The sequence below is a fragment of the Mrakia frigida genome (genome assembly GCF_051309035.1).
Source record: "Mrakia frigida strain ATCC 22029 unplaced genomic scaffold BDY24scaffold_28, whole genome shotgun sequence".
Lineage (NCBI taxonomy): Eukaryota > Fungi > Basidiomycota > Tremellomycetes > Cystofilobasidiales > Mrakiaceae > Mrakia > Mrakia frigida.
Window position 1 is genome coordinate 193,174 of NW_027481253.1, and position 27,429 is coordinate 220,602.

The following is a 27,429-nucleotide window of genomic DNA, read 5'->3' on the forward strand; positions in this document are numbered from 1 at the left end:
CCGAGACGCGTCGAACTCGTGTTTAACTTTCGGATCATAAAGGGATAAAGAAAAGACTCATGGCATACCCGTAGAAGGTATTATCGAGTAGGTTCAAGATCTGGGAAAGGGGGAGGAAGGTCAGCTCGAGTCGGCGAGGGAGATCGAGTCGAGACGCGACGGAGAAAAACGGCTCACTTCGTGGGAAGGGGATTGTTACCAAGCTGGTTTGAGGCATTCGAGCTTGTGGGCTTTCCAATGTTGTTTCTGATGTTCTGCAGTAGAAGAGAAGGATGGAAAGAGGTCAGCGATGAAGTCGACGCGGTCGAAGGAACGACGCGTCTCGTTCGATCACGATCGACGAACCTTTGGAGCAGTAGCAGACGGCGTCGCACTGCAATCCAGAAAGAAGAGAAAATGGGTCAGTAAGGATCTCGAAGGAGGAGATGGACGGGAAGAAACTCACTCCTCCACAACGCTGCAAGCTCGCTCGCGAACATCTCCTCGAATTGAACGGATCCTCAGTCACCGCGACCTCGCAGTCCCACCATGATACAGCTCTCTGATTTTCCCAGTTCCTCATCTCCCCAGGAGTGACTTCTCCCCTCAGGAACGGAACGACACCCTTCGCGCGGAAGAGAGCGTGCTCGAGCCAAAGATTCCGCACCTCGGATGGTTTGGGGTTCCGAGCAAAGTAGTGATCGTGTCGAACGAGGATCTTAGGGACGAGGGCGATGACATCGAGGAGACGACAGAGGAGGACGGAGGCGGCTGTTTGAACTGAAGGGGAGAGGGAGGCGAGAGTGAGGGAGGAAGGCGAGAACTTGAGGGTTCTGAAGATCAAGCTGCATTGAGCGAAGACTTGGTAGGCGAGGACCTCAGTTCGGTAGCAGCTGCTGGAATCATTCTGATACAGTCAAGAGATACATAATCGAAGTAAGGATCGGCGACGACAGGAGAGAGGGGACAAGGAGGAGGGAGGGAGGGAGGGAGTCCAAAAGAAGCTCACATCATCGAAGTCGAGATCGTTTCCCTTCGGGCACATGACGCTAAACCTCTCGATGATCTTTGGGAGTACGAGGGAGCCGTTAGGATGCTTTCTGATGTATCTCGAGAACTGAGAGCCAGTCGAGATGTTGGGGATGACCGGAGTGTTGATGTTGGAGGGGTTCGTTTCGAGGAAGATGAGGAGAGCTGAGACTAGGTTGTCGACGTATTGATTCGCAAACTTGGCCTGGACGACGAAAGATCGGGATGTCAGAATTTCAGTAGCGAACGCGACGAAGAAGGAAAAGGAGGGAAAGATGGGAGAACGAGGAGGGAAGGACGAACCCAAAACGCTGTGACCTCGTCTTTGGAGGCTGCATTGATGGCTTCGATCAGCTGTGGTTCACAAACGCAGCTCATCAGTACAAGAGGGCCCACAAGGATCAGAAGCAGGCCTGAACTCACTGGCTTCCGAGTAGTAGGAGAGGTTCCCAGGTCGTGCTTCTTGACGTCGAAGTCCGCGAGGTTGGCGATTCCAAAGTATCTGGCGATTTCGTCTGGGTCGAGACGCATGGGAGTAGCGAGAAGTGATAAAAAGGGTTCTGGGGATGAAAGGAAGTTTTGATGATCGTGGTTCGAGGTGAACACAGAGTGGAGGAGGAGGAGGAGGAGGGACGAACGAGATCAGTTGGACGTCTCTCGCCCTCCCTTCCTTCCTTCTCCTAACTACATCCAACAAAACTCATCGACTTTAACGACCTCTTCTCTCACGACCTACACTCTTCCCCGTTCGGTCCCTTTCACGTCCATACCGCTTTCCTCGCTCTCTCTCCAGCCTCCTCCGCCCTCAAGATGTACTTCCTCCCTCCATCGCTCCTCCTTCTCCTCCTTCTTCCGCTGGCGGCACACAAGGAGGTTTCAGCAGCAGCTCTCACCATGGAACTCGAAGCTAGCGAACGGGCGTGCTACTTCGTGGATTGTGATCAGGCAGGAGAGAAAATTGGTGAGTTTCTACAGAAGGGAGAGAACGACGAGAGGCGATCCCTTCCTTCAGCTCGACCTCCTCCTCCTCCTCCTTCCTTCCTTGCTCGAGCTGACCCTCCGTCCGTCCCGATCCTTCTCATCTCGCAGGATTCTACTTCGCTGTACAAAGTGGAGGAACCTTTGATATCGACTTCACCGTTCTGTGAGTTTATGCAATCCTCAGAGCTGCCAGCTCGCTTCTCCTTCGCCGTTGGCTGAGCCGAGCTGACCTTCCGCCTTCTCCCTCCTTTCCTCCTTCTCCTTCCTCCAGGGATCCCGACGACAAAGTTCTCCTCGAGGGAGAGGCTGAGAAGCAGGGAGACTACATCTTCACCGCCAACACTTTGGGAGAGTACTCGTTCTGCTTCGAGAACGAGGCAAGTTTGACCGACAAGATGATCGACTTCGAGTGAGTTCGACTCTTCTTCTTTTCTTGGCTTCGTCTGGTAGAGATGGGATGCAGGAGAGCTATACGCACTCGTAGCAGACTCATCCTTGAAGTCTATACCCCGGTCTCAGACCATACAAGCTCAAGCTGACCTGTCCTTCTCCTCCCATCTCCTTCCCTCCCCTCCCCTCCCTCCCTCCCTCTCTCTCCTTAGCATCATGATCGAGTCGGAACCTCGTCGCGAACTCCCAGGAAAGCAGGCTGCCCTCTCGGAACACACCTCTTCCCTAGAAGAATCCATCTACAAACTCAACGGTCTCCTCTCTTCCATCGTACGAACTCAGAAATAGTCAGTCTTCACCTCCCCCTGCTCTGTTAACCTCGTGCCGCCCTTCGTCGAGCTGACCCTCTTTCGCTCTTCTGCAGCTTCCACACCCGAAACAACCGATCCGAATCGACAGTGCGGTCAACCCAATCGAGGATCTTCTACTACTCAATGCTCGAGGCAGTAGCCGTTTGCGGGATGTCTGCGTGAGTTTCGAGTCGCGTTTCGAACTTCACCTTTTCTTTCCTCGTCGAAGCTGACCTCCCACCCCTTTTTCTTTTGATCTCGATCTTACAGAGCCCAAGTCTGGATCCTCAAAGTCTTCTTCTCCAAGACCTCGTCGCGTTACCGCGTCTAGAAACCTCGTCGTCTTCGCCGCACGTCGTTGTTGTCTTTTTCTGGGCGTCTGTCTCTCTTCTCTTTTGCTCAGATTATGCTCATGATCACTCTGTTTACCGCTTTCGAATCTTCTCTTCGGAGGTTGTACCAGAAAAGTGCTCCAGAGAGGAGAAGTTTTTCCCTTCCTCGATCTCTCAGAGTTTCAAACCGAACGAAAGCTGGGAGGAGGGACGTGAGGCGACGGGAAGGAGGCAGCCCAACCCTTCCCCGCTCTTTTCTTTCCCTTCGCTCCTCACTCTCACCCACAACAGCTCAGACCCTTGCAGAACCCGGTTGAACGATAGCTCACCTTTCTTTTTTACCCTCAACCATCAGCATCTCGTCGTCAAGAAGCTACCAGGAGGTCAGCTCGTCCGTCTCGAACCTTCCGCTCTCGGGAACGAACTGACCTTCCTCTCTCTCCATGCTGCGTTCTCTGCCATGCCCAAGCTCGAACAGACTCATCTGAACCTCTCCTTCTTGTGAGCTCTGCTTACATCCATCCCCGCATTGTCAACCTCGAACGCTGATCATTCCTTTCGTCTCGCTTTCCCTTTGATGCTCAAAAGCGTCTCTCGATGGACCAGAACCGGAAGGCTCGTCGACGTCGAGAAGGTCGAAATCCCGATGAATACATCCCTGGACTGACTCCTTGTCATCCAGCGAGCAACGCAATCTGGGTGAGTCCTACGACCGAAGGGCAAATGCCACCCGTTCGTCGTTCGTGAATGCGGCTGAACTTGACTCGTTCTCTCCTTTTCAACAGCGCGAGTACCCTGGAATCCCTCATCGCTGCGTCGCCTCTACGAACGATCAATTCGGATTCACTTCGTCGAGACAGAGAGCTCTACCGGACGACAGCAACGAGGAGGAGAAGAAGATCGAGCATATCGTTCAGTGCGTTGGTGCGTTCGCGTCGTCTTCTGCTCTCCCTTCCATATCTTCTCGTTTTTTTTCGGCCTGATCACATATTCCCCGTGTTCCATCAGCTCGCCACCAGATCTTGCCCTGGTACGACGAGCTGCTCGGCCTCAAGCTTCAAATCGTTCGACTCTACTTCGGTCTCTCCCCTCCCTCCGATCTTGAAACCAACACTCGCTACTACTGGAACGGCGTCTACGAGTCTCGTTTCAGACCTTGGGCTGATGCGTGTGTGCTCATTATCAAGGCTCAGTGGAAAGCAGCTCGGGGGCAGATCGAGGTCGACATTTCGGAGATGGGAGCGCCGGTCTTTGTTGACATCTACGGAGGGAGATTTAGAGGTAAGTGGTCCTTTTGGTTGGCTCTTTTATCATCTCCTCGCAGCTGAAACTAACTCTGCTGCCTTTCCTTTCCGTCAGTCGTGAACGGTCAACGCGTCGACGCGATGATCTGCGAGGACGCTGCTCTGGAGGAGAAGAAACGAAGTTTGTACTTCTCTCCCCCCCCCCCCCCCCTCCTCCCCCATCAGCCCATTTCTTGCACTGACTGAATCCTCGCTCTCTTCTCGTAGAGCTGTCCCAAATGGCTTCAGTTCTCGCCTCCAAGCCGTCCAAAAAGATCAAACCAAACGTCTTCGGTTCGTGCTAAGTCTCGTCTCGTCCCCATTCCTTTTCGTTCCGAGTCGCCAAGCTGACGTAGTCACTAATTTTTCGATAGCCTCCCGAAACCTCTCTCAAATGCTCCCACCTTCTCTCCCTCCCTCTCAGCACCTCCAGCCCTCTCAGTCCTCTTCCCACAACCACGACGTCTGCGATGCTCAAGACGACTTCCCCTCCTCTTCGACTTCCTCTCAGCTCAAAACGTTGGATCCAGCAATGAAGAAGCCTCGAACGAAGAAGTCGAAGGTCATTCATGAGGTGGAGGATGGGACGGATCAGGAGAATGCGAGAGCGAGGGAGCAGCGGAAGACCGAGAGAGCGGCGAAAAGAGCGAGAAAGGCTGCGAAGATGGAGCGAAGGGAGATGGAGCGAGTCAAGTACGAGTGGGCTGAGGCGTTGGAAGTAGAGTGGAAGGCTGCGAAGAGGGCTACTGGGGCAGAGGAGAGTGATTTTGAGGAGGAGTTGGACTCGACGACGCGTGAGTTCGCTCGCTCTCTTCCCCTTCTACCCGTCGGAAATCGGCTGATTCTGACTTTGTCTGTCTTCTCTTTCTTTTCGAATATCTCTAGCTCTCCAAGACTCGTCAACTGGAGCAAGACTTCCCCTTCCCAATCAATCTGCACAGATCCTCATCGAACCAGCTGCGATCCCTCTCCCCTGCTTCAACTTCCTTACACAATCAAGGACGCCTCATTTCGATACATCCAACGAGCCCCTCAATCAGCGTCGACCAAACCCGTCCTCCCAATCCTTCACCCGCCGCTCCTCTCCGCTCGACGGCAACTCGGACGACGACTGGATCCCGATCCCAGGCGGAATCTTCGATACCTTGAGCCGAGCGTGCTTCGAGTGCCACATCGGACCCGTCGCTACGTGTGGGGAAGACTGCTCGCACAACTCGTTTTGCGAGAGCTGCGACAGATGCGTCCGACGCGTCGACCGTTTTGGTGTCGACCTCGATGAGATCTCAGTTGATACCGGTGAGCGGGGCCTTTTTCTTCTTCTTCGAACAAGTGCTCACCTCTCTCACTTTATATGTCAATCTGTAAAGCAGTTCCCACCACTCAACACAACAACCCTCCCTCTCCCTCCTCTTCTCCGTCGTCCTCCCTCCCTCTCTCTCAGGTCGCCAGACTTCTCGCCGAGGAATACTGCCCCGACTGCGATCTATACTCGTCCGAGGGTATTGGGGAATGCTCGTGCATCTGGATGGAGCTCTGCCCTACGTGCCAGATGTGCGAGGGGTGTGGAAAGGACGCGCCGTCGTTCGGTCAGTCATTCCTCTCTCCTCTCGGACCTCTTTTGCTCGCATAATTGATAAATCTCTTCGTCTCTTGGTTTTATTCGCTAGCCTTGGAAGAAGAGAGAATCGTCGATCAACGTCGACTGCCCCTGGAGGTTGAGCTACCCTCTTCGTCGCGGATGACTTCGTTGGAACTGCTGAGATCGATGCCTTCGCTGAAGTGGTGAGCTCTCTGTGAGTAAAAAGTTCTTGCTCCCTCGCTCGGAGCTCCCTTCGGCTCGTTCTCGTAGCTGACCGAACTCTTCTGCTTCTTCGGCAGCTCAGCAGAATGATGGGAAAGATTTGAGCTTGGCCTCGAGAAACGTGAAAGGCGTGAAAGGCGGAGGAATCCTTTCGAGCGACGCGACAGATCAATCGCTTCTTCTTCGTTCTTTCCCAGAAAGCGTCTCGAAAACAGTCGTCAAAGAGGTCATGAGTATGAAATACGCGAAGGAGCGAAAAGGAAAAGAGAGCGTTCGAACGAAACGAGAGAAAAAGCGAGGGACTGAAGAACGAAGGCAGGGTCGAAAGAAGGGGACTGAAAGAGCGTGACTACTGGAAGAAGGAGAGGGTTCGAGAGAAAAGGAACTCTCTGCGAGAAGGATGCGAATTTAGCAGACCCACGACTCGTCCTTGACTCCGGGCTCTCCGATTTTGAGCTGCAAAAGAAGGAGAAAGGAAGAAGAAAGGGTCAGCGTCGAACTCAAAGGGAAAGACGGTCGAAAGGAACGAGGACTCACGTAGGAAGCGCCAACCAAGCCAAGGCAGGTATCGAGGTTCGAGAGCTTGTATCCGACCTTCTTGAGGAGAGGGAGCGAGTAGGAAAGGGTGTCCTTCGAGGCTGCAGAAGAAGAAAAGGAGAGAGAGAACGGTCAGCTTTACGCAAGAAGAAACAAGGAGAAAGGAACGACGCCGAAACACTCACTGAAGTCTTTAGTCGAGTGCTGGAGAGAGAGGTGAGGGGCGGGGTAAGACTTGGAAATCTGCGAGGAAGGAAGGAGAGGAGGAGTCAGTCAGAAGTCGACGCGTCTCGAAGAAAGTCGGCTCACGGCGTCGTAGGTGAGCTTCTGGTTGGCAACGGTAGCTCCATCGGCGTCTCCACTGTTATCGGACCACATGATGAGGCCTGGAAGAAAAGAAAGGGTAAAGGGATCAGAAGGAGGGGAAGAAAAACAAGAACGAGGATCGAAACTCACTCGTGTACCCTCGCTCGACGAGGACCTCGAGAAGGAGATCCGTGATAATCCCGTAGGGAGGTCGGTAGAAAGTAGGCTTGATTCCGAGGATCTTCGCAAAGGCGATCTCGAGCTTCTCCAAGTCCTCGTGGATCTCGTCGTAAGTCCTGCGAACGAGAAGGAAAAGCGTGAGAAGGACGAAAGGAGAGAGGGACGAAGGAGAAAAAAACTCACGAAAGCGAATGGTTCTTGTGAGCCCATCCGTGCGAAGCGAGAGTGTGACCGGCTGAGAAGAGAGCTTTGACGGTGTCGGCGTGATCGTAGATGCTGAGCGAAAGAGCGGGGAAAGAGAGTCAGATCGGGACGCGTCGCGACGGAAGGAAGTTGGATTGCTCGGACTCACCAAGCGTAGTTGTTTCCGTTCAAGAAGAAGGTACCCTTCCCATCGACGTCCTTGAGCTTGGAAGCGACCTCCTTCTCCCACTGGACGCGACGAAAAGAAAAACGAGGCCGAAAATCGATCAGTTTCGTGTTCGTCGAGTCGAGAAGGAAAAAGAGAACTCACGAGGTAGGGTCCGTCGTCTGAAAGGCAAAGAGGAGATCGTTTGGTCAGTCTTCGGAACTCGAAGCGTCGATAGAGGGAGAAAAGCTCACCGAAAGTGAGAGCGACGTGACCAGAAACGAGACAGTTCGAGACGGACTGAATCGTGAGAGCAACCTCCGAAGAAGAGCCCTCTTCCTCCTCAAACTGTCCTTCCTCTTCCCCAAAATCCTGTCGAAGCCGAAGATCCTTGAACGAAGAGGAGGACGAGAATTCGTCGGGCGAAGCGAGTCGATGTTCGAGAGCGAAGGGAAGAGCCGAGGCGGATGCGACGGCGATGGAGGAGAGGAGAGAGAGGAGGACGGGGAGTCGAAGCATGTTGATTTGCAGTTGTGTTGGTGAAGAAGCTGGTCTGGAAGGAGGGCGGTCGTGGTGGTTGGAGGAGAAGGAAGAGAAGCAACGTGAGCTCACCTTTTGTACCTTTTCCCTGATTCGACTGCGAGGCAAACTGCTCAGCCTCGAAGAAGGTCACGCAGCCACTCCTAAGAGATCGCAAAGGCTGGAGGTGAAGAGAGAGGGCAGCTGAGATGAGGAGAGGAGAGGTCAGCTTGGCTATTCACGCGTCGCAACAAATCACCACTTCACGCGTAGAAGGAACGGAAGGGTACTCACCTCGAAGTCCGATCCGACGCAAACCCCAAAAAGAGTCAAACAAGAAGACCTCTCAGCCTAGGCCGAGCTCTCTTTCGAAGCGACGAGGAGAACTTGGACAGAAGGGAGGCAGGTTCCATCTCATCAGAGCTTTGCGACGTCGACCTCAGCACCCAGCTTCCCAGCCTTGACGACGGTTCCGTCGAACTCTCGGACAACCTGGAAAGTGAGAAACGAAGAAAGAGGAATCAGGATCGACAGATCTTCGGAAGGAGAAGAACGAAGAGAGGAAGGCTCCGACGCGACGCACCCTTTGCTACGGCAGAAAAGGCGTAGGATGTCTGGGACGAAGAACAGTCAGAGAAGAGGAAGTAAGCTTGGAGTAAACGAGGAAAGATAGCTTCCGGCGAGTCGCGTCGTGACACTCACGAAGGCCAGCTCGTTCGAACCAACGTCACCACCTGTGTTCGAAGCAGACTGACTTGTGAGTCTTCCAATGAGCCTTCTGATGACCTGGGAATATCAAGAGAGAGCTTCAGCAACGTATCGTTTTCGAGGAAGAGGGGAGAGAAACGCAGACAAACCTCGAGAGCAGTAGCGGACGCTTTGACACTGCAGAAACACCGAAGTCAAGGGGATCAGCCAGAAGCCAGAGGTAGATAGAGATTAAACAGCACTCACTCTTCCACATGCCTTCATCTTCTGTCCTTCTCCAAGCTCCGTGCACTCCCCGATCTCAAGCGCGTCGACGCGAGCTTGACACGACCACCACGTCGCGGCCTCGAGCTGATGGTAACCAGGTTCGAAGAACGCCATGCCTTCGACACCAAACGCAACAAAGCGACTCAACACTTTGATATCTTCCTCGTCTGGGGAGCCAAGCAGCCGTCCCAGCTTGGGGTGAAGAAGGGAGAGCTGCTGCTTCGTTTCGGAAGACGAGAACTGGAACGCGGTTCCAGGAGGGAACTGTTCCATGATGCGATCCATCCCGTCATTCCAAAGCTTAGCTACGATGAGGAAAGGTGGAATACGAAGAGACCAGGTACATGGGGAAGCGGAACACTGGCAGCGAAGAAGGAAACGCGTCCGAGGTCAGTCTGGCCATCGCTCTGAATCGCCAGTCAATCAAGGGAACTTACACCATAGGTTCTATCTCCTTCAAGTCCTTCGGAAGGAGTTCGAGCCAAAAGAGCGAGGAGGCCAACCCAGTAGGAGAGCGCCTCGCTGGGTCGTTGTCGGATGAAACGAAGAAAGGAAGCCTCGTTGACGATGTTGTGGAAGAGACGGCTGAAGAAGATGATGGGGAAGTCCATGACGGTCTGGTATCTACCTCCGAGGAAGGTTTGAAGCACTTGAGGGAGGTAGATGGAGGAAAACTCGGCCTGAGGGAGAGGAGGTGAAGAACGAAGAAAGAGAGATTGTGAGCGAGCGATGGCTTCTTTGCCCTTACATGTCGACCCAGGCGACCCACCGAAAGTATCTTACGGTCTGCGATTGAACACTGTGTAAGAGACTACGGAAGCGAATAGAGTATCAGGAACACTCTAGCTGAGAGGAGAGGGAGGAGGGAGGGACGGCGAGCTCACGTGCAAAGCTTCGAGGAGTTTCTCTTCTTGAGGATTCCCAGGTTGTCCATCTGTGGTAGGAGCGAGGTCTAGAAGGGCAGCAAGCTCTTGAGGAGTCATTGCGAGTTGAGAAAAGGGAAGGGAAGGGGCAGAGAGATGGTGGAAGTCGGGCGGGAAGGTGGCGTCGAGCTCGCCTCCGAATCGTCGTCTTTCCTTCCTCAGCTTCGCGACCGTTTTCCCAGCAGATTTTCGACTTGAGGTTGACGACTCACTGCATCTGGAAACCCATTAGAAGATGACGTAAATTTCGAAGAAAAAAAACTACTCTGAAAAGGATCAACAAGGATATAAAGGCACACTCTTCTCCAGGTCGCTCAAACCACCACCCGCTCGCCACCTCTCAACTCGTCTCCCTTTCCCCTCTCTCTCTTCTCGACTGGGACACTGCTCTCGCACGTAGGCAAACATGTCAGAGGTGCGTCCTATGTTCTCACATCTGTTCCAGGAGTTACAGGCGAAGCTTGTGAGCTCGAGAGCTGACCTCTTCTTCCCTTCCTCCCTTCACCTTCCCTTCCTCTCTCGACCTCCTCCCTCCTCCTCGATACGGCTTCACAGGACGACGACTCGGTCTCCTTCCTTGGTGATTTCGCTCTTGAATCCCTTCTCAACGAACTTGGAGAAGAGGGAGCGGATGGACTGTCGAACGTTGGAGTGTCCAAGTCGAAGAAGAAGGTCGCCATCGGAAAGGCAGACATCTACAACGATAACTGGGACGACGATGGAGGGAAGGGCAAGGGGAAGGATTGGGAAGCAGAGGTAGATGATGAGTTGAGGAAGTGAGTACCGACGTTTCCTTTTGGTATACAGCGAGGAGAGCGAAAGGAGTGGAAGGAGCAGACGAGCTCACTTCCCTTCCTTCCTCCTCCCGTTCTTCGGACTCCCTTCTCCCAAACAGCGAACCCGATCAGCATGACTCTCCCAAGGCTGCTCCTCCCAGTAACTTCCACTACTTGGCTGGTCTCGCAGCTCTCGCTCGTCAATCAGGTCCCTCCCTCGCTCTCCCGCTCCCTCTCCCTCCCGTCAAGCAAGAGCAGTCCGACGAGGCTTCCCTGCCCGAACCGCCAAAGGTCAAAGGAGTCGCGGACGTCTTCCCAGATTTCAAGCAGGGAGAGGTGCTGGATTTCGTACAGATGTTCGCCAGCGGTGTGAATGGAGGGAAGGGGAAGAAGATCAAGGGAGCGAGAGGCGGAGAGAAAGGTTGGGATCTGTCGACAGGTTGGTTCCTTCGCCTTTCCCATGTCATTTGAGCCAGCGAGACTTGTGGGATAACTGAATTTTAACCATCTACATATATCACTGGGCTTCTCAGTCGAACTACCGTCGCCACCTCGCTCTCCTCTCCCCTCCCTCGCCGCACCTCTCCCACCTTCGCCTCCTCATCTCCCCAACGTCGGACCCAACCTCTCTCAGTTCCTACCGGAGGACTATGGGTCAGCAGCGAATCAGGAGGATTGGGAGGATATGGAGGTTGGAGAGGATGATGATCTGTTGAGGATGGCTGTTAGGGTTCGTTCCGTCGTCCTGTTCTCCTCCCTCTCGGCTTCGAGTCAGCTCGAGCTGACCCTGTTCCCTTTCTTCGAACCCTGTAGAGAGTACAGGAGAGTACCAAGATGGACTGGGATGCTGGAGTCAACAACCCGAGAAGCTACGACATGGTTCAGCTTGACGATTGGGAGAACCAGATCGTTTACGACGTGGCACAACCGTTCGTTCTCGCTCTTCCTTTACTGAATCTCGAGAACAGCTTTCTTACTTCGTCGTTCTCTCTTCCTCCTCACCTCGTCTGTCTCTCTTCCCGCTACAGTCCTCCCGCCAAACGAAGTCGACCCAACGCTCTCACACCGTTCAACAAGCAGATCGAGGAAGGAGACTGGGTTCAAGGAATCATCTGGGACAGCACGAAACCTGCTCGACCTTCCTTCCTTGGGACGGTGGCAGAGGAGCAGGACGAGAACAGTGGGTTCAATCATTCTCGAGCTCTCATTCGTTCAGACTTTCGGCTCACCCGTCCCTTTTCCTTTCCTTTCCTCGCCTTCAGCTCGAGACGACCAACGAGCCAAGCTCGCTCTCCCAACCGCTGGTCGACAGGCTTCCGCCAACCTCGATCCCTACAACCTTTCGAACGATCATCACTACGAGGGAACGAAACATCGAGTTCGTCAGACGTTCGGATCCATCATCGTCCAGCACGCCTACCCTGCTCTCAAGCTTCAGTTCCCCTTCGTGCGTCCTCCTCGTCGCATCTCTCTTCCCCTTTCTCTGGACCGGCAAGTTCCCTTGACTGACCTTCTCTTTCGCTCGAAATCAGTACAAAACCTCCCTCTCCAAATCCGAAGCTCGATCGTGGCATCGTCCCGCTCTTCAATTCCCAACCAACATCAAGATTTCGTTCGAGCGTGTTCGGACGGCGAAGAAGATGAAGGACAAGGTTGGAAGGAAGCTTGGGAAAGGTGGAGATATCGCTGAGGGACTGAGGAAGCCGACGGATCTGACGTTGAGGGATACGAGCTCGTTTGTGCTTTGGGAGTTCTCGGTACGTCGTCTCTCTTGATCGTCTCGTCGCTTCATCTCGAAAGGCCTGTACTGACTTCTCTTTCTCTTCTGGCCATACAGGAGGAGCACCCACCTCTCATGTCTTCGTTCGCCATGGGAAGCGTCCTCGTAAACTACTACAGGAAGAAGGACGAGACTGACGAGTACATCCCCCGAGTGAGTCTTCTCTCCCCGTTCTCGTTCTACCTCCGGTTCGAACCGTCTTGTCTGACCGTACTGTTCCTTTCTCTCGTCTTCCTATCTTTGATCTTTTCTTCAGCTCGACCTCGGAGAACCCTTTGTCCTCGAATCGACCGACGAGCCGCCTTACAGTACCTTCGCTCCCATCGATCCTGGTCAAACCCAACCTACTCTTTACAACAACCTCATCAAAGCTCCTCTCTTCCGTCACTCTCCGACCCCTACCGATTTCCTCGTCGTCAGGTGAGTTTTCAATCTGGAGTCGCGTCGTGATCGGTCTGGAGCTGACCCTCCCTTCCTCATTGTTTTCTGACCACAGAAACACCGTCGGAGGAGTCTCTACCTACGTCATTCGAGAGATTAAGAACCTCTTCGTCGTTGGTCAAACCATCCCGTCTCAGCAGGTCCCAGGCCCTCACGCTCGTCAGGTCTCGAAGACAGCCAAACTTCGAACCCACCTCGTCTCGTTCAAGCTGCTCCAGAAGGCGAAGGGGAACAGGATCAAGCTCGCCAAGCTCATGAAGTACTTCCCCGATACCCACGAACTTCAGATGCGTCAGAGATTGAAGGTTCGTCGTTCTTTCTTCGCCACTCGTCGACTCCGTCTCGATCGAACCGTCGCTGACTTACCTCTCTCTCCTCTCTCCGTTCCCCAATACACAGGACTTCCTCGAGTTCCACCGAAAAGGTCCCCATCAGCAAACCTGGCGACTCAAGGCAGGAACCCAGTTCCCCGATCCCAACGAGTACCTCAAGATGGTCGATCCCGAATCGCTCATGGTCGTCGAGTCGATGCAGGTCGGAGTTCGAGTCCTTCAAGACGCTGGATACGGACAGAGCGAGAAGGAGGAGAAGGACGAAGACGAGTCGACGATGACCGTGGAACAGCAACTCGCTCCCTGGATCATGACCAAGAGCTACCTTCACTCGCAGAGGGACAAGGCTTGGGTTCAGCTTTACGGAGAGGGAGATCCGACGGGACGAGGCGAGGGTTTCAGTTTCATCAAGGTGTCGATGAAGGATCTCTTCCTGAGGGAGGGTGAGACGGACGAGGATAGGAAAGGTTCGTTCGCTTTCTCCTTCCCCTCCCTTTCGGCTTGTTTGCTGATCTCTCCGTTCTTCGTTCCTCGTTTTTTTTTTCAGCCTTCGTCGCCAGCCTTCCCAAGTCTCAACAACGTCAAGGTCACGCCGTTCAGGAAGCCGTCTTCAAGTCGGAAGCCCGTCGAATCTGGGACGCTCAGTGCTCCTCCCTCAGCAATCCCATCCCTCCTCAGCTCTCCGAGGAAGAAGAGGAAGCCAACGCTCGAGACGCCGTCACCTTCAACAAAGCTCAAGGAGGCAACAACGCTGGTCGATCTCAGTCTCAGTCGAGAGCAGGATCCGTCATGGACAACGACGATGGATACGTTGGAGGATCGTCGCAAGCCTACGCTGCCTTCTCGAGCTCGTCGAAGGGAGGAGGAGGGAGGAGGTCGCCGTCTGCGATGAGCCGAGGATCGTCGATGGATAGGGACGATGCGATGAGTGTTGGGAGTGGGAGAGGGTACGGACCTGGGAAGGAGGGTGGGAGAGTGTTGAGGATCAAGCGACTGGTGAGTTGAGTCGTCGGACCCTCCTCGAGAATCGCGTCTGACTCAGTGACTTCTGTCTTCTTTTCTCTTCTTCGCCAGGTCAAGAACGAATGGGTCACCGAGATCGTTCGAGATGTGAACGTTATCAACGCCTACGTTCGAAAACGTCAACTCATCGAGGAGAAGGAAATTGCTGCTGAGGCGGTCATGCCGACGGGAGACGCTGAGCGAGACAAGAGGATGAAGAAGTTGTTCGTCCTCTTCTCTCTTTCATTCCCATTTCTCGCTTCGCCGACTGACCCTCCTCGCCTCTTGATACATCGTAGGCTCCTCGAGGAGATCGAGAAGCTCAAGAAAAACCAGAGTCGACGTCTCAACAGGAAGAAGACTCTCGCCGGAGACGAGAACGGAGTCGTCAAGCCTGTCACTTCAGTGGGTCTTCCATTCTTCCCACCCTCTCTACCCCTCCTCCGGCTTCGTTCTGAACTCTCGCCTTTCTCCTCCCTCTTTTCCTCAGCGACGATGCGCCAACTGTGGAGCTATCGGACACATGAGTGAGCTTCAGTCTCGATCTTTTCGACGCGTTCTGCTTTTTCTCTCCTCTCGAACTGACGTCTTCTCTCTCCTCTCTCTCTACAGAAACCAACAGGAAGTGCCCCAAATGGGCCGAGTTCAACTTGGCTCCTCAAACCCAGGCTCCTTCGACGGCCGGTCTTCCTCTCCTTGGTTCTCAATTCGATCAATCTCTGTGAGTCGCGACGCCTCCTTCCTTCTTTTCGAACCCTCAGACTGACTCTTTCGTTCAACGATCTCCTTCCTTCCTTTCAGCTTCTCCTCCGATCAAGACATGGAAGCTCCTGGGAAGATCAAGCTTTCGCTCAAGAAGCAGGACGGGAACGACGAGCAGCAGCCTCCTCCTCAATGATTTCATTCGTCTTTTTCTTTTCGCATTCTGTTTGTCGATTCGACGCGTGTAATTTTTGTGTGTAAGAAGAAGGACGATCTTAATGACCTGAACGATATCTTGTGGCTGCTTGCTTCCTCTCGCAAGAGCTTGCGACCTTCTCATTGAGCTCGCCATTTCTTTCGCCTCTCTCGTTCTCGGACCTCCGAAATACACTAGTCCGAACCAAGTACATCCTAAAACCAGTCTACAAATGAGAATCTACCCTAAAACCTATAGTTCCGAACAAACCTAGCTTCTACAACGATGCCTTGCCCTTCCTCTCCTCGATCAAGCAAACGAAACGTTCCACCCCTTCTCTCTCGACACCTGAGCCCAAGAAACCCACTTCTCTCCAGCCTCGTTCCGCTGCCAAACTTCCTCGAGAAGAGCGTAGGCCGTTTGGATGTTTCCGATTCGGCAGCTGAGGAGGGAAACCAGCGAGGAGGGAGGAGCGTCAGCGAAGGAGGACGAGAGGACGAGGAGAGGAAGAGAAGGACGATGGACGAACTTGGCGTCGATGGTATCGAAAAATCCTTTGACTGTTCGACGATCTCGTTCCATTGTTGAGTCGACACCCTGCAGATTGCGAAGGAGCGAAGGACGGAGAGGTTCAACTTCTAAGAACAGTGAGAAGGGGAGGGTTCGAGAGACTCACAGCGACGAAGATAGGGAAGAGCAAACTCGACTCTGCTGGGGTTCCAACGACCAACGAGATACTCTCAAGGAGCTGGGACATCAAGAGTTGAGAGACGAGGGAGTGGGCGTTGCTGCGAAATGGAAAGCGAACGAAGACGCGTCAGTTCGTTCGCCGAACTCGTCTCGGTGAGGGTGAGAAAGAGAGAGAGAGGGAAGCAAGACCCACCAATGCGAAACGACCTGCCTCAAGTAGAGCCTAGCCGTGAGGACCCAAGCTCGGAAGGTGACGAAGTGGTACGAGGAAGCCGAGGACGTCTCCAAGCTTTGATTGAACAGAGGGTAGCAGGTGTCGAGACGAGCTTTGATTCGGGATTCTTTGGCTGCCTGTGGGAGTCGTGGTCGAACGAAGAGGAAGGATGATGGGTCAGTGAATCCGTTGAAGTCAAGGAGGCAAGGTCGAGGAGGAGGAGGACTCGAGAGAGAGAAGAAAGAGAGGACACTCACGAGGATCCGAAGGGATTCGATCCGAGCGTCTCGATCTGCGTAGGTGATACAACGAGAAGCTTCGACGCTGAGGCGGGATATCTCGGCGATGATCTGAAGTGAAAGAAGAAGCGTGAGGATGAGCCTCGTCCTAGGTAGGAAAACGAAGAGGGGACGAGACGCCTCACCTGGAAAACCGGCTGACAGCACCCCATGAACGAGTTGATCCCACCACTGAGAATCGCTCCGTACTCCTCTGGATCGAGAGCTGGACCGTCAAGGGACGTTGAAGAACTCTGAAAGACGAGGAAGCGAGATGGGGTTCAGCGAAGGACGCGTCGAACGGTCGAAGGAACCGAAAACTCACGAGCAGTTCGTGATAAGCAATGTTCCTCAACAGCCAAAGGCCATTCCCACTCATCGTCTGCAGCCTCTTGGGACCCCCGAGACCTCGAATGATCTGCTGAGCGAGCTTGAGGGGAGTGAACCAGTTCTGGGTGGATCCTCGACAGATCTGTTCGAGACGAAGTCCAGAGTCAGCTCTGCGCTCCTTCCTTCCCTCTGTTCCGTTCGTTCGTACACTCGTACTCACCTCAATTTCACTCAGCAACGCCAACCCAGCCAGCAACTCCTCGTCCTTCCCGCTCACAGGAGCAGCCGACGACGAATCGCTTCCTCTCCTCCCAGCCCCGGAACTCTCCCGTTCCCTCAACGCCTGCTGGACTCGTTCGGAAGCGTCCGAGGTAGCTACATCGGCGATTTCGGACCAGGGTTCTCCGGAGTCGGAGAGGTGCATGGCGGACCAGGCTAGGATGGAGATGAGCTGCGAAAAAAAAAACGAACGAACGAAGGCGAAACGTCAGGACGCGTCGAGAAACGGGCTCGTTGCTTTCGAAAACGAATCCAGGGAAGGAGGTGACTACTCACCACCAAATCACTCTCGAACGCCATCGGCAAGAAAACCGTGACAATGTCCGTTCCAGCAGGTTCGAGTCCTCCAGGGAACGCGCCTTGGGAGGGCCCGCCTGCTCCTCGAAGATGGCGAAGCGAAGAAAGAGCTCCTGGGTCGGGAGCGAGGACGGAAACGAGAGGAGCTAGCTTGGCGACGAAGTAGTCGAAGAGGAGGGGAGCTTGGCGGATGATGAACTGAGGGAGGACGAAGAGGGAGGGGAGGGACGAGGAGGAGGGAGCGGGAACGGAGTGGGTTGTGGAGAGAGAAAGAACGAGAAGGAGCAGTTAGTAAGAGATCAATGGGATGAGCGATGAGAAAGAGAACGAAAAAAAGCACGAAGAGGGAGAGAGAAACGAAAGGAGACCGAAACTCGAAACGTCGACGCGTCTCTTCCTCGTCCAAACTCACCTCAGGCAGATCCGGCAGATTGAACGTCACACTCGGAGCAATCGTCAACGTCTCCCTCTTCCCACTCCCCGTTCCGTTCCTCCTCCTGTCCACCTCGCCTCTTAACCTCTGCTGCTCCCTCCTCGGACTCCTCTCGACCCCTCCCGGTCTCGCACTCCCCTCCCCGCCGCCACTCGAACTCCCACTACTCGAACTCCTCGGTCTCTGCCTGCTCGTCCCTGCCACGAACCCATCCACCTCTCCGTCCCCGTCGTCTGGTACAGGCTCGAGCGACGCGCCGAGGAAGGGCGAGGGGAGGGAGGAGAAGAACGAGTCCGAGTCGAGGATGGTCGTGCCGTGCGAGTGGGTTGGGTTGGAGGAGGTTGGATTGGAAAGGGAAGGGTGGGAAGCTGAAGCGATAGGCGACCAAGGGAAGGATTGGTGGGTTGCTAGGAAAGGGGAGGGGAGTTGATGAGGGAGGTGAGGAGGGAGGTTGGGTGAGAGGATCGGGATCAGGTGAGGGTACGTTGGATCGAACGGTTGTTGTTGATGGTGCTCGTGTTGGGAAGGGAGGTGAGCATTGTTGTTGTTGTTGTTGTTGTGATGAAGATGAGCGTGAGGGTCGTGAAGATGCTGTTGGAAGTCGTGAGGGTTCCGTGGCGAAGGAGGAAGAAGAGGAGGGAAGATCGAGGACGAGGACGAGGACGAGTGGTGTTGTTGGGAGTGAGAGAAGTGTTGCTCGTGGTGATGCGACGAGGAAGCGAACGCGTTGGAAGAAGATGGAGGAGGAGTAGCGACCGTTCCAGGAGGTGGGGAAGGAATCAGCCAGTTGGAAGGGGAGAAGGGAATCCCTAGGTTTCCCAAACCTCCCAACGACGACGCGCCGAGCTCTCCCAACTCCTCCATCCAAGCTGTGAAGCCCGGAGACGGCGCCGACATGGGATCCTGCTGAGCGTGAAGAGGCGAAGGGTTCTGGTGCTGGTGAAGGAACTGCTGCTGTTGCTGGAAGAGATGGACCTGTTCGGGAGTCATCCCTGAGCCGGTTTGAGAGAGCATCAGGTCGATCATCCCTTTGAACGACATCCCTGGTGGAGGCGAGTACGAGGAGGAAGCGGTTGGTTGTTGTTGTTGTTGTTGTTGTTGTTGTTGCTGCTGTTGGTGATGGTGGTGGTGTTGATGTTGATGGTGAAGATGAGGATGAGATGGAATGGAGGGCATGGGAGCTGAAGGGGAGGTGGAGAGGGTTGGGATCGGGCTGAGGTCGATGGGGTCGAGATGGTAGCTGTTTGAGGAGGACGAGGGAGGGAGAGGAAGCTGATCGTGGAAGAGGGGAGGAGGATACGCATGGGAGGAGGTTGGCTGGTGATGAGAAGACGTGGGACGTTGCTGGAGGTTGTTGGGTTGAAGGAGAGGAGGAGGAGGAGGAGGAGGAGGAGGAGGAGGAGGAGGAGGAGCGAGGTGAGGGAAGTGGTTTGGATTCGAGTTGGACGGTGGATGAACCTGATAAGGCGTGAAATCTGGATCCGAGTCGTCGTCTGATCCCTGTTGAGAGGAAGATTCCAACTCGTCGTCCTCCTTGTAGGATGTTATCGCTGACTTCCTTCCTCCCCTGACCGTCCCGACTTCCCCGTCCTCGTCCTCCTCGAGTTTGATCACTTCCCTCTCCTTCCCCTTCCCAGTCCCACCTCCCTTCTTCCCAGCAGCAGAACCCTTCTTGGCAGTCGACGACGACGACGACGAAGCTGTAGCTGTGGTTGATTTCCTAGGTTTCTTCCTCGAGCTCGTCTCTGGTTCGGGTCCTCCTCCTCCTCCTGCTCCTTCTGGTTGACCTTCGCTGTTCGAGTTGGGACGCTTCTTCCTCTTGTTGGGCTGCTTGACCGTAACCATCTCTCCAGTGATAGGGTCCAGAACTTGAGCAGGGAACTTGCAGTCGAAGCTCAATCGAGAGCTATCGAAGAACAGCAAAGAAAAAACGGTCAGCTCGAGTCTTATCTCTCCTCCCTCCCTCCCTTCGTCTTCGTCTGGACTGGGAGACTCACCAAGCACCACAGCAAGGTCGAACCATGTCGCACCGTTTCTTACGAGACCGACAGACCTGTAACCAAATACAACAACAACACCGGACAATCAGCTCCAACAACAAAAAAATGAAACCCAGCTCGACTCTCTGAACCTCACCAAACATCCCTCCCTCGACCTCCTCTTCTCAACCTCGACCTCCTTGTCCTTTGAACGCTTCGTGGCTGCTGCTGCTGCTGCGCGTTCAGGGGATCCAGAGGAGCCGGTAGACGCTGGCATTATCGTTCGGTCGTCGTTGTGTCCCAGATGGTCGTCGTTGGACGGAAGGGGAGGAGAACGGAGAAGAGTGGAAAGGAAGGGCCTGCGAGAGAGCGAACGATCGATTGGAAACGGTGATTTCGGTCGCTTTCGTCCACGTTTTTTTGGTTGGGGTTTGTGAGAGGGAGGAGGGGAGGAGAAAATTTGAGTAAGAAGGTGGGAGGGGAGCAGTGGGAGTTGCAGGAAGAGAGGACAGGAGGAGGGGAGGGAGAGGAGAGGATCAGACGGAGTGTTTACGAAACTCGGGTCGATGAAGTCGATCTCGTTCTCCTTTCTCCTCTTGTTTTTGGGTTCGCTCGAGCTTCTTGATGAAAACTTTTCTGAGTAGGTACGCTAGGCATAGGTTCTGAGGTTAACAGCACGAGGTTGATGCTCTGGAGAAACGAAGAGACACCTCAACAGCTTCGTTCTTATCTCACGACGCGTCGAGCGAGGTGAAAGATCCCTTTCCAATTGATCTGTCTTCCAGCTGGTCGTCCAATGAGAAACGGGGATGAATAAAGAAGAACACCAGCTATACAACGAGAAGAAGGATATCTTTACAAGGAGAGACTTCAAAATGAGACTGCCCAAAAAATCTGAGCGACAAAACGAGATCCAAAACACGAAAACGTCCTCGACTTCGACCTCCTCCTCCCCTCGCTCTCCCTCTACTAACACGAACCTCTCCCAACACCCTGTGCAAGCACCAGCACACTCCAACTCCTTCCGATTTCCAGCTAAACGCATCCTCCTCCTCCTCCCGCCTCACACATTCACCCTTACCCTCTTCCAACTCCCTCCCGCTCCCGCTCGCCACCTCGCCGGGACTTTGTACCCCTCCGGTTTCTCGATCCTCGTAGGCTCGTGTTCAAACACCGGTTCCATCCCGTTCCTTCTTCGTTTCGACGACGACGAGGACGACGGTGGTTCTGTTTTGACGGCGTGGGAGGAAGAAGAAGAAGGGCTGGGTTTCGTCGTCGTCGTTGGAGGTTCGTTGCTGTGGTTGTTATCGTTGGACGGGGGTGGTGCAGTCCTTTTCAAGCACGACTTGAGCGGGTACAGGAACTGAGGTTCGACTTTGGTTGAGGCTGGAGTGAAGGTGAGGGTTGAGGTTGATTTGGAGGGAGAGGAAGAGGAGGTTGGACGTGGATTTGGAGGGAGGACGGGCGGAGGTGGAGTTGGGGAAGCTGGTTCTTGAAGCCGAAGGAGATGAGAGGGGATGGTTTTGGAGGGGGAGCTTGGGGAAGAGGAGAGCCAGTCGAGTTGGGAGGGTGGCGGAGGAGGCGAAGACGTTGGATGGGCTGAGGAGGGTCGAAGAGAAGGAGGGGAGGTTGAGCGGGAATTGCATGGGAAGGGTGGTGGTGAGAGCCTAGGAATGAGAGAACTCGATTGAGATGGTGGAAAGGAGGAGGGAATAGGGCGGGCAAAAGGAACTTCCAGGGATGGAGAGGCAAGGAGGCGTTCGACGACCGTCCTACTCGCCGAAGACGAAGCGATGGACGGTTGAGGTTTGGGTGAGGATTCAGATGAGTGGGCTGTTGTATGGAGGTTCATGGGAGCGGATGAAGGCGATGGAGAGAGATGGTCGTGATGTTTGAGCGAGGGAAGCGCGTCGTCAAACGAGCGGCGCTGGTGACCCGAGGCGGGAGGTGAGGTATGGTAGACCGGTGGACACGACCCACGGGAATAGCTCGACGTGGATCCTTCGGCATTGACGTGGAAGCCGGTAGGTCGAGTCGTCTGGTTCGAAAGAAAGGAGCATGAGAGTCAGCAAACGGGACGCGTCGAGGGAAAACAAACGAGCGACGAGACAGAGACGAACCTGCTTCCCCTTCTCCTCCAAGCTATACCGAGAACCGCTCCTCTCTTCCGTCCTAGTCACGTATTCAGACGATCGAAAGCCACCGAACGCCTCGCTCCCGCTCCCGTACTTCGTCCGTCCTGCAGCCTCCATGTCTCTCTCCTCCCAATCCCTCCCGTACCCATCTACCGTCAACTGCAACCTCTCACACCACTCCTCCAGATCAACGATCTTCATCTCAGCTTCCGAGGCCTTCCTTCGGGCATCCCTGAGATATCCCATCACCCGACGCGTCTCCATTTCCGTCGAAGGAGCCCGAGTTCCCGTGGCGAGTTCGTCCTCCTCGAGTCTGTTCCTTCCTGTTCCTCCTAGAGACGTCCGACTGTACCCTCCGAGAAGATAACCGATGTCAAGGAGAGAGCCGTCTGACCTTTGAGGCGCTGCTGAATGAAGTTGACGAGAGGAAGGAGGAGGATGGGGAGGAGCGAGTGGGGAGAGCAGGTCTAGGTAGGAGGTAATGTAGCTTCTGAGGTCGGTGGTGGAGAGAGGAGAGATTTCGAGGGTTTCGGTCTGGAAAGAGGAGGGAGAGAAGGAGGACGAGGGACCGGTGAGCTTCGCTTCGCTTTGACAAGGAGGAGTGCAAGAGAAACGGTCGAGGAAGGCAGAAACACACGAAAAAGTGTTGGACGAGTGTAACGAGGGAAGTTCCGATGATGTGAGCTGGGAAAAGAAGGACCCGAAGCTCGTCAGGGAGGTCTGGGGGAGAAGAGAGGGAGAGGAGGGAAGAGGAACTCGAAGCTCACCTTCTGACTCGTCTTGAATTTGGCATCTCGCCTCGAGCAGCTCGAAAACGACGTCTTTGATGAGCTGAGAGCGTTCAGACATAAGGAAGGTAGGTTAGCTTTCGCTCTGTCTTCGTGAACAAATCTTCCTAGTAGGCAGCCGACTTACGTTTCGATTCGACCTCTTGAGCTCCCTCCCCTCCGTCAAGGCCGTCGTTTGATCCACCAGCCTGATCCCAGCCGTTGAAGACCACTCCGCCAACGGTCGTTTGTGAAGAGGTGTAAGCCTGACCTGGTCCTCTTCGTCCTCTTGCTCAGAGTCGCTGTAAACAGACGACTGAGAGGTCAAAGGGAATCCAAGAGGCAGCGGGCTGAGACGAGCTGGAGGAGGCGAGGAAGCAGATGATTGAGAAGTGTATGGACTCGAGGATCCATCTTGATCGGAGGGCGAGAAGATGGGAGCTGAGGAGAGGAGGCCTGTGGTAGTAGTAGGAAGAGGAGGGGAGGGTTGAGGGAGGGAGTTGGTGAAGGAGAGGGAAGGGACGAGGGAAGCTGAAGGAGGAGGAGAAGACTGGTCGAGCCTCCAGTGCTTGTTGCCGAGAACGTATTCAAGTCGAGAGAGGGAAGGGCTCTGCCCAGCGACAGAGAGGTGGAGGACAGGTTTGCGAGTGCTGGTAGAAGCCATCCTGGGAAGGAGGTCGTTGGAGGGAAGGAAGGAAGCGATCGGCTTGAGGGACGCGTCAAGGAAGGAGAGGAGACCTGCTTTCATAAGTCCGCTCTCGTTTTTCCTCTTTTTTTTTTCTAGAGTCAAAAGAAGACAATTTGTCCTCTCGAGACCCTTGAGATTTAAAATCTGCTCACAGGTACACCCAGCGACGACGGGGGCGGTCGCTCCTCCTAAATGGAGAGCAAGTCGAGCTCTTGCCTCTTCACCTCAACCGTCCACCTTCTCCCTCCCCTCCCCTTCCCTTCTCTTTCCCTTTTCTTGTCAAAAAATGGTGAGATCTTCATCCTCAGACCGTCAGGACTGATGTCCAAGCATTTACTGACCTCGTTCTCGTTCTTATCGCGCTCTTTCCAGCCTGCCGGTGAGTCTTTGACCTCCCTTCGCTCCTTCCCTTCTCGTCTCGTCGATCCATCCATCTCCCCTCGAGCTGACTCCTTCTCTCTCCTCTCTCTCTCTCTCTCTCATCAGGACGAACTACGAAAGGAGGAGGAAGGATGATGACTCTCATCAACTACCGCCTCAAGGTCACCCTGTAGGTTCCCATCTTTTGCTCCTTCACCACCTCACCTCCCCTCCGTCGTCGTCTCTCCTTCCATCCCTCGTCTCGTTTGCTGACCTCTTGCTCGTGTTGGTCGGTGTATACAGGAACGATGGACGAAGTCTGATCGGACAGATGCTCGCGTTCGATAAGCACATGAACTTGGTGTTGGCAGAGTGTGAGGAGTTCAGGAAGGTTAAGGTCAGTTCAATCCCTTCCCTCCCTTTCTTTCCTTGGGCTGCGATTACGCTGGGACACTCGATGGAAGATGGCGTGGTAGCTGGAGGGACGTGTAAGGATCTGGGGAGTCTGTTGGAGTTGGATTGGAGACGGAGGGAGGAAGGGATGTCAGGTCGAAGGGAAGGGAAACACCTCGACCAAACCTCACCTCCTTCCCTTCGTCGAAGCTCGGAGCTGCTGGAGCATCCATCCCACCTTGAATATCTCTTCAGACGCCCGTAGTACCGGCGTCATAGACTATCCAACCCATCACACTTTCCTACCCTCGAGTCAACTTCCCGTCGAGCCGTTGACCTCGAAGCAAGAGCTGACTTCCTTCCTTCCCTCCCTTCCCTTCCTTTCCTTCGCTCCCTCCAGGCTCGCAAAGCCAAGGACGACGCTGGGATCTCTGCTCCCGTTGCCGCTCAGGAGATGAAGCGAACTCTCGGTCTCGTTATCCTCCGAGGAGAGACCGTCGTCAGCATCTCGATTGAGGGACCTCCTCCCAAGGAGGCTGAGGAGTCGACTTCTGTGAGTTCCCTGTCCGTTCGTTTTGGTTTGAGATCACGAGCTGATGGTTTCTTGTTCGTCGCGTCAACAGCTTCCTCTCGGACCTGGAAAGGGTGTTCCCGCTGGACGAGGAATGGGTCTCGGTGGTGGTACGTTTCTCTCCCTTCCTCCTTCCCTCCTCTCCCCCTCCCTCATCACCTCCCCTACCGCCTTCCACCTCCTCCTCGCCCTCGCTGGTTCGATCCAGTCTTCACCTACCTCGACGCAGAACTGACTCTGTCTCCCCTCCTTGTCCTTCTTGCCGCTCGTTCTCGCCAACAGCCGGAATCCCTCCTCCTTCCATGGCCGCTCGACCCATGCCCTACGCTCAACCTCCTCCCGGCTTCCCCATGCAATCCTTCGCTCGACCTCCTCCCGGTTTCCCTGGAGCTCCTCCAGCTGGGTTCAGGCCTCCCATGGGATTGTGAGTCCACCACCCACCACGCTTCCCTCCTTCTCGAGGCGAGCTCGAAGCTGACCCTCGCTTCCTTCTTCTTTGTGTTGTCTTGCAGCCCTGGTGCTCCTCCTCCCGGCTTCCCTCCTCAGGGATTCAGGCCGCCGATGTAGATTGGTGCTCGATGTTTGGAGACGAGGGAAGGGAGAGTGCAGTAAAACGAAGCGGGTCGTTCGACGCGTTTGGGGTTGAGTTGAGTTGAGTTGACGAGTCGAGGGTTTCTTTCGAGCTTTTTCTTTGGCTAGTAATCGTTGGAGAGACAATAACATGTATACCAGATCTTTTTCGTTGTCCTTCTCTTTCTGCGAGAGGAGGGAGGGAGGAAGGAGATGAGCGAAGAAGCTCAAAGCTCACACGATCACGTCTCCATGCTCTTGGGCTCCCTCTTTCGATTTCGTCCGCCAGCAAGCAGCCTCGCCTGAGATCTAAAGTCCATCCTCTCCAGCTCTACGTTCCTTTTCGTAGAATCGCGGACTCAAATCCTCACTCCTTGTGTCGATCTCCGCCCGATCCGACCCTTCCTCCCAACGTCCATGAGCTTTCTGTCTCGCTCTTCCCTCCCCTTCCTCCTTCCTCGAACCCTCTTCAGCCCAACCACCGCAGCTTTCAGAAGCATGTCAACAGCTACAGCCACGCCTACGCCTACGTTCCCAGTCTCTGAGGTTGGATCTGTGAGTTCGAAGCTCGACCTCCACTCCTCCATCCGCCTTCCTTCTTCCATCTCGGTTCAGCCCTGCTCGCCTGAGAGCTCGTATCCTTACAGACACGAGCTCAGCCAGTACCATGGAGAAGGCTACCATAAAACTCCTCGTCGTCCTCTCGATTCAAGAGGTTGCAGCTATTGCTGCTTCAGAATCGAGACTCGCATCAGCCCATCAACCATCTCCTCCCTCCTCTCCTTCCTGTTCCTCCTCGACCCTCGTCCTGACCTCGTCACTCCCTCCTTGCTCCACTATAGAATCCTCTCGGAGAAGGGAAGTTCATCAGAACTGCTGGAATGATCGGTGAGTCCCCTTTCTCATTTCCATACGACCAGAACCAAAGGAAGGAAGGCCGCGGCGGCTGACCGATTGAGAGCTCACCCGTCCGTTTCCTCCTCTCCCTTCCCTCCCTTCTAGTCATCGGAGACGAGGTCCTCAATGGAAAGACGAGGGACACCAACTCGAACTTTTTCGCCAGGCACTGTTTTGACCTCGGGATTGAGCTCAAGAGGATCGAAACTATCGCGGATGATCCAGAGGAGATTGCAGAGTGCGCTCGGAGGATGGTCAAGAATTACGACTGGGTCGTTTCGACAGGGGGAGTGGGTCCTACTCAGTGAGTCCCGCCTATGCTTTGTTGAAGGTGAGAAGGACAAGGGAAGGAGGGGGGTTTCGTCGGGCGGGAGAGAAGGGGGAGGGAGACTCGGTTTCGACGCGTCTCCTCTTCATTCTTTGCGAACCTTTCGTGCTGACCCAGCTCGTTTTACTTGGACCTCCAGCGACGATATCACCTACGGCAGTCTGGCAGATGCGTTCGAGATGCCTCTCGAGCATCATCCTGAGACGCTGAAAAGGATGTGGGCGATGGGCAAGGCGAGGTACGATCTGGAGAAGCAGACGCCCGAGCAGAGGGAAGCTAGGGAGAGGATGGGACTGCTTCCTAGTGGGAAAGGAAGTGAGGTCATCTTCGTTGAGCAGGACAAGTGGGTGGTGAGTTTCAGTTTCGCTTCCCTCGTCGCCCCAGTCGAGAACTGACTCTTCGTCCTTCTCGATCATGTCTAGCCCGTCGTTCGACTCCAAGGTCGACTGTGCATCTTCCCTGGTATGTGACGCGCTCGTTCCCCTCGTCTCTCATCGTCCTACGCGTCGAACTCACTTTCGTCTTACTCCTTTCGATTTCTAGGAATCCCTGCGCTCTTCACGAGTCTTCTCGTCGCCCTCACTCCCTACCTCTCTCTCCCTCCTGATACCGAGAAGCCCTTTAGGCATCTAGTTCACACCGAGATGGCCGAGAGCAACATCGCTCCTGGATTGGGTCGTCTGGCCGAGGAGGTCAGGAAGGAAGGGATTCGAGTCGGGAGTTGTGAGTCGTCGCTCGTTTTCCATTTTCGTTCGACCGAAGCGAAGAGACTAAATTTCATCTTTCATCCGATTTTAGACCCTGCTCTTCAGAAGGGAGTCACCATCAGTCTGATTGGGAAGAACCAGGAGCGACTGAAGGAGCTGGAGCAGAGGGTACGTCGCGTCGAAACCTTCCGTCTCTTTTCGCTCTTTTTTCGAAGTTCAGTCTTTCTGACCCTTCCTTCTTCGCTCACTTCACTTTCTAGATCGTCCAAGAGTTCGAAGGAACTGTCATCAAGGCTGGGAAGCTGGGTGCTGAGGTCGACGTCGCAAAGCTCTGATGAGATGGAACCTTC

General features: G+C 54.6%; 11 protein-coding genes across 11 annotated transcripts; 6 read left to right on the top strand and 5 right to left on the bottom strand.

Annotated features, from left to right (window-relative positions):
• Positions 1–45: 45 nt before the first annotated feature.
• On the bottom strand, positions 46–1,052 carry BDY24DRAFT_397590 (zinc finger MYND domain-containing protein). The gene is made up of 5 exons (XM_076641583.1): positions 989–1,052; positions 446–886; positions 346–373; positions 178–254; positions 46–100 (listed from the first exon to the last, which is right to left on the bottom strand). Exons 1-4 carry the CDS (start codon positions 1,022–1,024, stop codon positions 196–198), a joined length of 564 nt encoding a protein of 187 aa, XP_076494234.1. The 5' UTR covers positions 1,025–1,052; the 3' UTR covers positions 46–100; positions 178–195.
• On the top strand, positions 1,053–1,623 carry BDY24DRAFT_397591 (uncharacterized protein). The gene is made up of 3 exons (XM_076641584.1): positions 1,053–1,213; positions 1,312–1,362; positions 1,432–1,623. Exons 2-3 carry the CDS (start codon positions 1,349–1,351, stop codon positions 1,589–1,591), a joined length of 174 nt encoding a protein of 57 aa, XP_076494235.1. The 5' UTR covers positions 1,053–1,213; positions 1,312–1,348; the 3' UTR covers positions 1,592–1,623.
• Positions 1,624–1,818: 195 nt separating this feature from the next.
• BDY24DRAFT_407662 (emp24/gp25L/p24 family protein) lies at positions 1,819–3,060 on the top strand (the record flags this gene model as incomplete). Its single annotated transcript, XM_076642770.1, has 6 exons — positions 1,819–1,969; positions 2,098–2,152; positions 2,261–2,398; positions 2,592–2,726; positions 2,804–2,908; positions 3,000–3,060. The coding sequence occupies 6 exons, from the start codon at positions 1,819–1,821 to the stop codon at positions 3,058–3,060; spliced, it is 645 nt and encodes a 214-aa protein (XP_076494236.1).
• Positions 3,061–3,658: 598 nt separating this feature from the next.
• On the top strand, positions 3,659–6,328 carry BDY24DRAFT_443499 (uncharacterized protein; the record flags this gene model as incomplete). Its single annotated transcript, XM_076644776.1, has 10 exons — positions 3,659–3,760; positions 3,847–3,985; positions 4,070–4,342; positions 4,421–4,486; positions 4,573–4,638; positions 4,719–5,138; positions 5,230–5,640; positions 5,712–5,930; positions 6,012–6,137; positions 6,223–6,328. The coding sequence occupies 9 exons, from the start codon at positions 3,659–3,661 to the stop codon at positions 6,128–6,130; spliced, it is 1,815 nt and encodes a 604-aa protein (XP_076494237.1). The 3' UTR covers positions 6,131–6,137; positions 6,223–6,328.
• A 43-nt stretch (positions 6,329–6,371) lies between these two features.
• BDY24DRAFT_354198 (uncharacterized protein) lies at positions 6,372–8,447 on the bottom strand. The gene is made up of 10 exons (XM_076637763.1): positions 8,331–8,447; positions 7,772–8,240; positions 7,683–7,699; positions 7,521–7,600; positions 7,352–7,444; positions 7,139–7,284; positions 6,992–7,068; positions 6,868–6,925; positions 6,683–6,783; positions 6,372–6,601 (listed from the first exon to the last, which is right to left on the bottom strand). The coding sequence occupies exons 2-10, from the start codon at positions 8,034–8,036 to the stop codon at positions 6,554–6,556; spliced, it is 885 nt and encodes a 294-aa protein (XP_076494238.1). The 5' UTR covers positions 8,037–8,240; positions 8,331–8,447; the 3' UTR covers positions 6,372–6,553.
• Positions 8,448–8,453: 6 nt separating this feature from the next.
• Positions 8,454–9,994, bottom strand: BDY24DRAFT_417413 (uncharacterized protein; the record flags this gene model as incomplete). The annotated part of the gene is made up of 8 exons (XM_076643704.1): positions 8,454–8,528; positions 8,630–8,650; positions 8,739–8,822; positions 8,894–8,921; positions 9,079–9,371; positions 9,449–9,691; positions 9,781–9,810; positions 9,896–9,994. The coding sequence occupies 8 exons, from the start codon at positions 9,992–9,994 to the stop codon at positions 8,454–8,456; spliced, it is 873 nt and encodes a 290-aa protein (XP_076494239.1).
• Positions 9,995–10,227: 233 nt separating this feature from the next.
• On the top strand, positions 10,228–15,264 carry TAF1 (histone acetyltransferase). The gene is made up of 17 exons (XM_076641585.1): positions 10,228–10,349; positions 10,490–10,710; positions 10,830–11,149; positions 11,244–11,440; positions 11,524–11,639; positions 11,739–11,890; positions 11,973–12,157; positions 12,243–12,467; positions 12,548–12,643; positions 12,747–12,910; positions 12,987–13,236; positions 13,331–13,730; positions 13,811–14,259; positions 14,338–14,489; positions 14,565–14,670; positions 14,756–14,792; positions 14,878–15,264. Exons 1-17 carry the CDS (start codon positions 10,341–10,343, stop codon positions 14,988–14,990), a joined length of 3,192 nt encoding a protein of 1,063 aa, XP_076494240.1. The 5' UTR covers positions 10,228–10,340; the 3' UTR covers positions 14,991–15,264.
• BDY24DRAFT_397627 (fungal specific transcription factor domain-containing protein) lies at positions 15,239–19,150 on the bottom strand. Its single transcript, XM_076641586.1, has 10 exons — positions 17,664–19,150; positions 17,231–17,449; positions 16,896–17,126; positions 16,671–16,817; positions 16,492–16,599; positions 16,325–16,417; positions 16,047–16,204; positions 15,840–15,951; positions 15,693–15,760; positions 15,239–15,605 (listed from the first exon to the last, which is right to left on the bottom strand). The coding sequence occupies exons 1-10, from the start codon at positions 18,858–18,860 to the stop codon at positions 15,473–15,475; spliced, it is 2,466 nt and encodes an 821-aa protein (XP_076494241.1). The 5' UTR covers positions 18,861–19,150; the 3' UTR covers positions 15,239–15,472.
• A 1,432-nt stretch (positions 19,151–20,582) lies between these two features.
• Positions 20,583–23,247, bottom strand: BDY24DRAFT_397631 (uncharacterized protein). The gene is made up of 5 exons (XM_076641587.1): positions 22,714–23,247; positions 22,566–22,629; positions 22,436–22,482; positions 21,784–22,332; positions 20,583–21,701 (listed from the first exon to the last, which is right to left on the bottom strand). Exons 1-5 carry the CDS (start codon positions 23,227–23,229, stop codon positions 20,727–20,729), a joined length of 2,151 nt encoding a protein of 716 aa, XP_076494242.1. The 5' UTR covers positions 23,230–23,247; the 3' UTR covers positions 20,583–20,726.
• Positions 23,248–23,709: 462 nt separating this feature from the next.
• SMB1 (mRNA splicing protein SMB1) lies at positions 23,710–25,319 on the top strand. The gene is made up of 6 exons (XM_076641588.1): positions 23,710–23,803; positions 23,917–24,010; positions 24,407–24,559; positions 24,630–24,687; positions 24,860–25,001; positions 25,090–25,319. The coding sequence occupies exons 1-6, from the start codon at positions 23,766–23,768 to the stop codon at positions 25,142–25,144; spliced, it is 540 nt and encodes a 179-aa protein (XP_076494243.1). The 5' UTR covers positions 23,710–23,765; the 3' UTR covers positions 25,145–25,319.
• A 326-nt stretch (positions 25,320–25,645) lies between these two features.
• Positions 25,646–27,414, top strand: FPY1 (flavin adenine dinucleotide pyrophosphatase; the record flags this gene model as incomplete). Its single annotated transcript, XM_076643705.1, has 8 exons — positions 25,646–25,702; positions 25,990–26,035; positions 26,150–26,348; positions 26,512–26,722; positions 26,795–26,834; positions 26,916–27,095; positions 27,171–27,247; positions 27,340–27,414. 8 exons carry the CDS (start codon positions 25,646–25,648, stop codon positions 27,412–27,414), a joined length of 885 nt encoding a protein of 294 aa, XP_076494244.1.
• Between the last annotated feature and the right edge of the window lie 15 nt (positions 27,415–27,429).